Below are 10,741 nucleotides of genomic sequence, written 5' to 3'. Positions count from 1 at the left end.
GAATGGTGCCCTTCTGCTCCAGATGCCAAATCTTCCCTGCCAGTTGCCTTTGACTGAAACAGGGAAAGAGTGAAGAAAGTATTAAGAAAAAAGGAAAACAAACACCTTGTTTGTGCCTTAGTGATTCAGGAGCTTGAGAGTGATCAGGATGTAAGATCTACAGAGATAAATCAAGGAAAAAAAGAGCATGTAAAGACCTTTATGAAGATATTACAGAAGACTGAACAATCTAGGTGTAATTGCCCATCACTCTCGTATCTTTAACAGCTCTGGAAAGCCCTGGAGATGCCAATCAACATTCATAAAGTACAAAAATATGCCTTTATTTCCGTGAATTTGGATGTGCCTTTTTGGCACCAGGAGCCCTCCCAAACAATCCAGTGATCAGCTCCATGCCCTGGCAGGAGGAGAGGCTCGGTCGCGATCTGGACAGCGAAGAGCAGCGAGAAGGAAGACAAGGAACAAAATATACAATCCCTACACGACATGCCCATTCCCCGTGGCAGGAAACATACAATTATCTGTACAGGCCTCATTAAATAACCTCATTAAATAGCAAATCCCAAATGTACAAATTTACAGACTGAATCATTAAATACTCCCCCCGTGCCCTCCCCGCGCGCGCGTTCCCTCCTACTATCTGCAGCCGCACTCTGACACCACCATGCCCTCGTACTTGAACTTGTAGGTGACCACCCCTGCATCCAAGTAGAGGATGGAGATGGGGTCGAGTTTGGTGGGCACGCAGCAGGCCTTGGAGGCTTTCTGGGGGTTCTTCAGGTGAACCAAAGTCTTGACTATGGCGTGTTTGGTGGGCGTGACGTGCTCCGTCAGGGGGTAGGCGCACACGCCGTGGCACTCGTACGCTTCGTAGCCCGCCGGGGCGATGATCCAGGAGTCCCAGCCAATCTCCTTGAAGTCGATGTAGAGAGGAGTCTTTTTGCAGTAGTTGCCCTTGGCGTTCCTGCGGATGCGGGCGGTGGAGTCGTAGATGATGTTGGAGCGCATCTGGAGCAGCGCCTCCTCGCCGGGCTGGTCGTGGAAGTTGCCAACCTCCAGGTTCTCCAGGCCCAGGAACTGCTCGTGGTCGATCATCTCGTTCAGCTCTTCCTTCTCCTCCTTTCTGTCGTTGCTTTGGTCGTCGGAGTACACCACCAGCAGGGGCAGGTGCTTGGCCTCGGAGTTGATGTCGATGTCGAGTTTCCCTTCCCCGTTGTGCTCCTCCCCTTCCCTGCTCTCGATGTGAACCTCGAGCCGGTGCGTGGTCAGCCCTGCCCTGCGCCAGCGCCGGATGGCCTCGGTCACCTCGAAGCTCTCCCACTCGCTGCTCGTGCCGTAGATGTGCCTGGAGGCCAGGGCCACCATCTTCCTGTCCTCCCCGGCCCCCAGGGGGATGTTGTCCAGCACCTCGAAGATGGTGACCTTCCTGTCCAGCCCCTCGTAGAGCCTCTGGTCCCGCTCCACCAGGGTGTAGAGCCGCAGCTCTGCCATGGTGATCTCCTCGTGGTGAGGGATGGAGACGTTGAAGAGCAGCGGGTACCTCCGGGTTCCTGTCACGCCTATGGGGTGGGAATCCAAGTCTGCAAGGGACAAAAGTCGAATGTTTTAGGAGAGTCAACGCATCCACAAACACACACACTGAGGGTCATCCAGCATGCTGGGTTTCACCTGGACAGCTCCAGGAAAATGTTCTTTCAGCACTTCCCACAGCTGTGCTTGGAAAAAGGGCCGAGGTTATTTTAGATGTGTAAGGACTGCAAGGTGCCACACCTGCTACAGACCTGGATTTAGTGATCCTCCTTCTGGCCCCAGGCTTTCCAGGGACTTCCTTGCCAACTGGAAGGTTTATATATTAAAAATGTGCTACCTAATAATGACATAGGAATCACTTCTAGGGTGCTGCACAGCAACTACTTAATAAACAAAGGGAAAACATTCATTGGGGCAGGCACTGAGGCCAACATGAAGTGAACGACATGCAATCTGCAAACACAAGGAATGTGTGTGCTGCAGTGTTCCTGTGCTAGCAGGAATTCCCTGCTGCTCAAACACCCCTCAGACATGGAGAGGGCCAAGCACTTGGGGAGGAAAAGCTGCTTTGAGAGATGCTTTACATTAGTCAGGGCGGGTGGTGACACCAGGGTGACCTGGCAGCCACAGGTGCCATGGGCTTTGCTGAGCAACCAGCTGCACTCAGCCAGGCCCCTGGGCACCTTTAGCAACTGCCCAGGTGAGAGGGACAATGCCTGGTGTCACCTGGGCTGCCTGTCCTGGTTGCACAGCAGCATTCATTTCTTCCCCCAGAGCAGGATCTGCTGCCTCCTCCCAGCCCAGGAGGCAGATTGGGACACAGAGGCTGGAACTATAATTCATGCAAAGGCAAACTGTTTGCGACCTGTCGCTCCCTTCATCTCTGCCTTCCCCAATTTTTCTGTGTTTGTAGAAAAATGACTTTGATAAAGCCACAAGGCCTGGCCATGCTCCACCAGTGCACTTAGGCAAGCCATGAACTTCAGCACGTGACTTTTGCTGTTTGACTCCAGTTTGGAGGCTTTGAGGCACCTGCCTTTTTTATTTTATTCTTTTTTTTTTTTTCCGCTCTGCATTTTCATCTCTTCACAAATAAAATAAAAAGAGGGGGGATTCTGCTTTCAGAGCCAGGTGAGCAGCTCTCACACAGCCAGGATGTGACTCTGCTCTCTCTGGGAAGTCCACAGGGTCCAGACCTGCTGCTCTTTCCAGTGCACCCCTGGGAGGGTTGGGAAGGGAGATCTGGAGTCCATAGGAAAAGAAGAATTTCCCTTAAAACTTTATTTCAAGTATTAAACACTGATTACAGCCCCATTTACACTGAAATTGTTATGGTCCACAGGTTAAAACAAAGAGCTAATTCCAGCCATGTCACCTGTTATATTTCTATAATAAATGATTTAATGGATAATTATGAAACTGGGATTTCTGCCAGTTTTCAGCAGGCAGGTGAACAAAACAATTCCAAGCTCTGTTTCTCCTTGTCTTTCTCATTGCAAGCAATTAATTTCTCTATCAAAAGAGCTCTTTAGCATGAAAGGAATGGTTCTTAATTATCCAGATTCTGAGGACACATAAAAAACATGAATTGTACAGTCCTTAAACTGCATGTATTTGTGAAGCTTTGCTCCCATCAGAGGTGTCACTTTGCATCTTGCTGGTTTGGATTGGAAGAGGTGAGAGAAAACCTGAAAGGGCAGAAATTTAAGGTGAATTTTCCCCATTTGCTGCAGAACTTCTGCAAGAGGCACAGCAGGACAGCAGGGAGCTGCCACCACCACCTGGCAAAGGTCAGTCTGTGCCATTTCTGTGATGCAAACCAGAATTTCTGCAGGTGGAATTATTTCAGATTGGCATCACTAAACCACAGGGTGTTTTCTCCTTTACCACGCTGTACTTGGCAATCTTTGTGCTTGTTTGTTTCTTTTTCAAATAGCACAAAATGCGAACACCTCCCACGAGTGTGCCTTTGCTGCTGAGCGCACACAGCAAGGCAAGGTGAGCCACTGGCCACCACTGCCTGCACTGGTTTGCCACCAACCCTCCAAGAAATTTCTCCACACTGGAGAAAAGGAGATGGAAAGGAACTTTAAATCACAGTGCAGATTCTCTTCACAGCAGAAATTCACTGCTCTAAAGGGTGCCTGGGCCTGGTAGGAGCCAGGAGCAGAACAGAGCTTTGGGATTCTCCCCTGGCATCTCACTGCCCTGCAAAACTCAAGTGATTTCCACTCCACCTCTCCTCACAGCTCATGACTTTGGAACTGAAAATGTTGAGGAAAAAGCAATAATGTCTTTAACTTCATTAATTAATGAACAGAGGGTGAGAGAGGCCCTGTGGCAGCTCAAAGAGCCACGTGTGCCCCATAGTAACTGAACATGAATCAAAGCACTTGCATTTGCCATGTGGATTGATGGATACTTGAAATTGTTCAGTTGAAAAACGTTTTTAGTATAAAAATGTTTATTTAGTTTAATGTGTTGGTTAAACAGGTATTGGCATATTATTGAATATTAGTGCTGAAGCCTTATCTCATTGTCATTGAACTCAGTGGAATGTGGAAGGAAAAACAGGAAAAAAGAGAGGGAGATGGCACAGGGTGTTAATAATGCCAAGGTTATATCTTTGATCCCTGTGTGGGCCATTCCCTTGAGAGTTGGATTTGATGATCTTTGTGGGTCCCTTTCCACTCACAATATTCTGTGATAATTTGGTTTCTTCAAGTTTTGTTTGTTTGTTTTTATTAGGATATAGTCTGGTACTCCAAAGTAAAACCTACTGGTTATCCAAAATTCCTCTTCACTTACTTTTGTGTATTTTCTGGACTGTGTGCCGATCCAAAGGAAGAAAACTTTACAAATGCCACGAGATCAACAGTGACAAGGCATTAACAAAAAGCTGTACCTGGTTAAGCTCATAATTTTAAAATATTTCACTTGAAGATACACTTTGAACAGTGTGTAAAAATGCGTCTTGCCTTAAATTCAAATATTACTTAAGGTATCCATTTAAAAATTTGATCAGCTGATTACAAATGATGTTTGTAATCATTTTGGGGATAAAGAAATTGATGAACTGAAATTACACTTGGTGCTGCCCCGATATTAAAGACACACCTTCCCCCAACAAAACCTTCCAGTCTCCAGAGCCAAGGACAAGGAGTCTCTCACCAGAGCTGGGGTCTGGGCAGCCCTGCCACAGCTGCTGATTTCCAAGGCCGTCCTCACCAAAGACCTTTTCCCTTTTCATGCTCCGTACCTGGTCAGGACATTTCCCACTGGCTCTAAGGACGCCCCTCTCTATCCATTCCCCCAGAGATGAGCAGCTCTTACCTTCATTTTTGAAGCTCCTGATGATGTTTGCAGAAGGCATGGATGTCCTGTCTGTGGCAAACCTGTTGTACAGCTCTAGCATGTACTCTGGAGGGTCCACCTTGGCCGACTCGTGCAGGGGGATGTCGGAGAGGTTCAACGTCTTCAAAAACTCATTTTTCATGTTCTGGAGCAGCGTGTTGAAATCAACCCCATCTTGCTCGGAGAGGATCTCATCAAAAAGAGGCACGTCTTCCTCCAGGGAAGAGTGCTCCAGGCTCAGGATGGGACTGCAGGCTGCAAGGTGGACCAGGAGGGAGAGGACAGCCCAGAGCTGGAGGACGACAGAATCCATGGCTTCGCCTCCAACCGCGCTCAACGAGCTCTGCCTCTGGTGCGGGCTCGGTGGCGGTTTTATCCGCTGGGCTGTGTCACAGAGGGATGACAAGTTTGGAAGCTCTTGTCTTGAAGCTTGTGATCCGTCCTGTCTGTCTGCCCCTTCCCCCTCCCCAAAACCAGGTCTCAGTAATTGGATCTCGCTCTCCTCTATGGCCGCCTTGCCTCCCTTATCTCGGCCAGTGGAAGCTGCTCACCAGATTTGTTGCTATCTCGCCATCCCCTCTCCCTTAATGAGCGTTTTGTAAACATTCTGAGCGGGACTCGCAGAGATAGGACAAGTTTCTCCTCAGAGAGGAGCTGCCCTTCCTCTCTCCCTCCGGTAGCTGACTTTGCTGCTGTCCGTGAACCGTTTCCATCCGCGCGGATTGCAGCGCACACGAGGATCCACAGAGCCTCTCTCCAAACGCACCCACCTCACACCAAGGGCAAACAACAGCTCCCTCTGACCTGCTCAAAACTGTTTTAGAGTCAGGTCTTTGCATTAAGAAGGAATTTCTTTGGGAAAAAATTCTGTTCTTCTGCAAAGCCTGGGAGAAGAGCTTTGGTGGTACCACCAGGCCCTGGATGTGGAGGAGAAGAACTCAGGGTGAGCAAGGAGAATCACATCCCTCAAGGAGCAGGGAGTTGGCCTTGGTAATGCTTCTGGGTCGTTTCCAACTTGAGGTGCATCCATTCGCAAACGATTCAAAAAATCTTTATTTCATTAATCTTTTACATGTGACTTGACAAATCACGGTTGTACTTGATTAGGTCACAGCACTGCTAAATAAAAATTATTGAAAACACACACAGGCCAACAGGTGACTCTGATTTCAGTTCTCATCAATCCAAACAGCTCAGGGACACAGTGTGAAAAACACAGAAATGACTCTGCAAAAACATGTGCTAAAATTAATGGCGCTTTTTGTGTTAGTGTGCAAATTTCAACAAAAAGTGAGCAAAAATTGGTCTGGTTCAGAGATAACAATTTCCACTTAAACCTCCATGTTCTCCACAGACTTTCCAAAGTGCTCTTGTTTTGGCAGTGTGGTCAGAGCTCGCTGCCTGTCCCCGAGGGGTTCAGCACTCAAGATAAAGAGGCATTTCTGCTCGTGCTGCAGAGCTTTGCCTTGCAGGCACTGCGAGCTGCACCCAAGGACTAAACCACTGCCCTGCTGGGTTTTCTGGACTCTGCTTTTTGTCTGAGCACATCCAGTGATTTGCTGCCCCATCTCTGCAATTTTCTTCCTTTGTCATTTGCCCAAATCCTTCACAAACAGCCACAACAATGAGAACCATGCTCAAGGCATGCCTGTCTTAAATTCATCCTCTAGGTTTTTATTTAAATATCAATATTTTTGTGAAAATCATGTGCAGCGTGGCTGCTGTGGAGGCAGACACTGACATAGCATTTCAACTTCATTTTATTCAACTTTTCTTCTTCTGAATGTGGGAAACCTAATGCTAGAGGAAAAGGGTGTTACTGAGGTTACTGCTACACCACATTAGATATTTGAGCTTAGCAAGATTAATTTAGACTTCACTGTGGAGTTCATGGCTATCTAGAAATCCTCCATAGCTTTATCAAATCTGATCTTTGCATATTTTGGCTTTCCAGAGTTGAGCACAGGAATCTTGGGGAAATCTTGGAGCAGTTTGGTCTTTGGCTTCTTTTAATTAAGAGAAAAGTGCAGTCTTCTTTTTGGTGATGATTCATCACCAAATTAAGATCTTTACTTCCACAGGAAGTGAGGTTAACATTAAAACCCCTGAGAGCTGGCTTAGCCTCAAATCTTCAATGCAGCACAGCAGTGAGTCCTGTAAAGGAAAGTTTTTGGGGCTGCTTATCACAGCCAGTGACACAGGACATTCGTCATGAGGGTGAAAATGCCTCCAGAGCATTTTCAATGCTCAATATTGAAGCATTTTTCAATGCTTCAATATTAATTTCAAAAATTCACTGATTTTATATATATATATATATATATATATATGTATATATATATATGCAGATATTATTCAATTAAAGAGATCATTGTAAGAGCTGCTCACCCACCAGAGCCTTCTTGCCTCAGTGGCTCATTAGGAGCACAATTCCTGCTCAGACATTCCAAGTGTTTTCGCATTTCCGCTCTGGCTTTGATAAAAAGTCCTTGAACAATGGCAGAGTGCAGGGGTTGAACACAAAGCAGCTTGTGCTGGGTTTCCTGACTTATTCCATGTAGACCCTGCTGGGGATCTGCCAGATGAGGGATACCCAGAGAACACATCTGATAGAAAAGCAGCTCTGATATGAAAGCAGCTTCCTGTTTCCTTAAGCTGCAGGCTGATGATTTTAACACACTGATAATTTTTTTTTTTTTTTTCTGAGTTGAATTGTGTAACAGAAGGGATTTATTTCATGTCACTGAGATGGTTTCTCCTTTTCCCCCCTCCATATGCACTGCAATTTACAATATCCTAGAAAGAAGTTGCTTTCCAAAAAATCAATGCTAACTAGATCACCTGAGGTAGCTGAGGGAACATTAATAAGCATCACAACTGAACCATTAATTAAAAATTAATCTAATGACCCCATTTAATTGGCACTAGGTGCTCATTGGGCAGCTTGGGTTGCAGAGAGGTCACAGAGGGGTCCCTTAAGCTCCAGAGGCCGAGATGCTCCTCAGAAGAATGTGAAGTGGTTTTGAAGCATCCTCAACCTTCCTTTGCTGGTTTTTGGGAGGGAGGAACACCTGCCCTCAGCCAGGGGCTCAGAGCAGCCTCAGAGGGGGAACCTCTCCAGGAGAAGGGGATCAATGTTTGCTTCAGTTCCCCCTGGGCTTTCTGGGCATGAATAGTTCCCCAGGGGATAAAAATCTGCCAGTTTCATACTGTCACATCTGATTTCCCCACATGTGGGTTTTGGTTCAGCAGTCTGCACCTTCAAAATTTCATTAAATTGTTACTGCATAGTAGGCTTATTTTAAAATGTGTAAAAATGTTTCTCTGGTCCTTTATTTTTATATTATTTTTTCAGGAATTTTGGCTCAAGGCTGCTCCCTAATCAGGGACCTCAGTCACACCATTGCAGGGAAGCAGGAGAGGGATGCAAACGTGCTGTAGCAACCACAGCATGTGATTTGAGGTTTTCCAAAATACAGGGATGGAATTATTGCAAAAATGCCCCACAACGGTTCCTGTCAGGAGATAGCTGTGGCATGAGGTAACTGCTGGGTGTGAGATGGGAGATAAAGGGGAGTGTGACACTGACAGTGTGATGAGCTTGCAATGGAATAACTAAAATTAGTTTCCATTCCTGCATCTGCCCAAGTCCTTATTCCTGTATGCCTTGGTTCATGGCTGTGCTCTGGATTCCCTGTCCATAAATGGGCCCTTCCCAGGGGCTCTATCCCATTTCAGATGGCACTGGAAAATGAAAGGATGGTATTTACTGAAAGGGTGTGGGGGGAGAAATATGGCAGTGCCTTACAGCCTGTGTGATCAAGGAGAAAATCAGGGAGAAGAGGGAAAGGGAGAAGGAAAGGACAGGAATTCCTTAAACGGAGGGACAGCAGCTCCTCCTGGCCCAGGGAATTCCTTTCCCTGTGTGCCACCAGCTCCTCCTGGCCTGGAGCACCTCTGGCTTCGTGTGGGGACCCCACAAACCTGCAGGGCACACAAACTACCTGCAGTGCCTCTGGAAATTCCCTTTTCCCCTCCTTCCATCCTGCTGAGGTGCAGAAGCTCCAGGCAGGGACTCCATCCTCCATCCTCCTGCATTTGCTCCAGAGGGTCAGCAGCACAGGGACACGAGGAGAAGCTGTGAGATCCACACCAGTGCAAAGCCTGAGGAAATGAAACAGAAAGAAAAGAGCTGGAAAAAGGAGCTGTTCATGGCCTTGCTGTCAGTGTCCTGCCAGTCACGTGCAGTAAAAGGCCCTGGAGCTCCCAGCTCCTGCTGTCCTTGCTCCTCCTGCAGATATTTGGAGGAGCTGCCACTTCCATGATTGGGCTTTGGACTGGGAAATTTGTAGCACTCACCAAGTTCACTGCCCAGCCCATTTAATGATATAATTTATCATTATGTCATTTATGGGATCAGAAATGTCTCAAAATCTCTTGATTTGTCTCCCCTCCCATGAGCTAGGTACATGCCTTGGTAAATATGGATGCAGTCTCTCATAATATTAAAAATGTAATACCTATTATGGTCACACAATTTATTAATTTAGTTCCCAGTTAATCCAAACCTGGTGAGTCATGGTCAAAAATAAATCAATTCCTATTTGATATCTTCACACAGAGTGAGAGCAGTGCTAATAAACAGTGGAGCTACTGTTTAATCCCAGGGGTTTGGACTCTGCAGGCTTTTTATCACACTCCCTCCACAGAAGAGTTTGACAGAAAAAGGTCAAGAGAAAGTTTTAATTTTACATTTTTGAAATTCTTCCTCTCATCACACAGTTGTTTTGTGGTGCTTTGGTATTCATGTGGGTGTCAAACTCCAGGAAACTCTGAGCAGCTCAGTGACACTGACACAAACAAGACTGCAGGGCAAAACCTTTCAGAAGCCTCCCAGACCCGTCCCCTCTCCTTGTCAGCCCCGTGTCCAAGCAGGTTTTCTGAGGGATTCCATTCTTTTCTTAGTCAGAGCTCCATTTAAAAGCTCTAAATGAACAAAATTATTTGGAATAATCTCTAAATTTTGTCCTTGGGTTTGAGAACTGAGGAGTCCAAATCTTCAACAATGGGGGAAAAAAACAGACTCGGGTCAGCAGAAATTATTTTGCTGACAATTTTGATTAATAACATGGAATTACTAAATGGACAACTTGAGTACTAAGCAGAGATGGAATATTTTCTGGCAGTGTTAGCTGATATCTCAGCATGAGATATTAATGACTAAGTCAACAGCTTGTAATCACATCAGCAAAACATGAGGAAAAATTAGACAAGCATGTCTAATATTTGCTCTGTTTATTTAATGTTAGGGCTGGAATCAGAAAGGGAAAGCAAATTGTGCATAGCAGTAGAGAAGATTTATTCATTAAAAATACTTTTTAAAGTTTAGCCTTAAAAATTCAAAGATGAAAGTGTATTATATTCTATTTTTTGTAACTCTGTGACTGGGATTATACTGGGTAAATTAAGGTTGTCAGAGGCCTCTCTCTGCTATGACTGCCATGCAGCTGAATATCGAATTTTGTCTTTTCCATCCTTTTGTTTATGGGAAACTGGCTCAGACACCTCACTAATTTTGACTTCAACTGCAGCAGAAATTACAAATATGTTCTGTTCCCCCTGGCTTCTGCAGCTTTGTTTTCTGGGGTGCTCAGAGGAGCTGGGCCTTGGTCAGGGCACAGAGCTCACAGGGCAGCTGCTGAAGGCTCCTCACCTGGAAAATCAAACTGAAGACCTGATTCCTCTCTGAATTTCACCAGCACACCCAAATGGCTTTTTTTTTTCTTGGCACCTGTTAAAAAACAGCTCACAAGAGGCAAAGCAAACGAGGGTCCAGGGGCAGCAGCTCCTCAATGTC

General features: G+C 46.2%; 1 protein-coding gene across 1 annotated transcript; it reads right to left on the bottom strand.

Annotated features, from left to right (window-relative positions):
• BMP10 (bone morphogenetic protein 10) lies at nt 1–5,197 on the bottom strand. The gene is made up of 2 exons (XM_059490912.1): nt 4,864–5,197; nt 1–1,580 (listed from the first exon to the last, which is right to left on the bottom strand). The coding sequence occupies exons 1-2, from the start codon at nt 5,195–5,197 to the stop codon at nt 637–639; spliced, it is 1,278 nt and encodes a 425-aa protein (XP_059346895.1). The 3' UTR covers nt 1–636.
• Between the last annotated feature and the right edge of the window lie 5,544 nt (nt 5,198–10,741).

The sequence above is a fragment of the Ammospiza nelsoni genome, chromosome 30 (assembly GCF_027579445.1).
Source record: "Ammospiza nelsoni isolate bAmmNel1 chromosome 30, bAmmNel1.pri, whole genome shotgun sequence".
Taxonomy (NCBI): Eukaryota; Metazoa; Chordata; class Aves; order Passeriformes; family Passerellidae; genus Ammospiza; species Ammospiza nelsoni.
This window is presented reverse-complemented; position numbering and strand designations above follow the sequence as displayed.

Bases quoted from the DNA above. Each gene is read 5' to 3' on its own strand.
- BMP10 (XM_059490912.1), bottom strand. From the start codon at position 5,197: ATGGATTCTGTCGTCCTCCAGCTCTGGGCTGTCCTCTCCCTCCTGGTC. The intron at 1,581-4,863 runs GTAAGAGCTGCT...TGTCCCTTGCAG, and splicing joins CAGGAGCTTCAAAAATGAAG to ACTTGGATTCCCACCCCATA.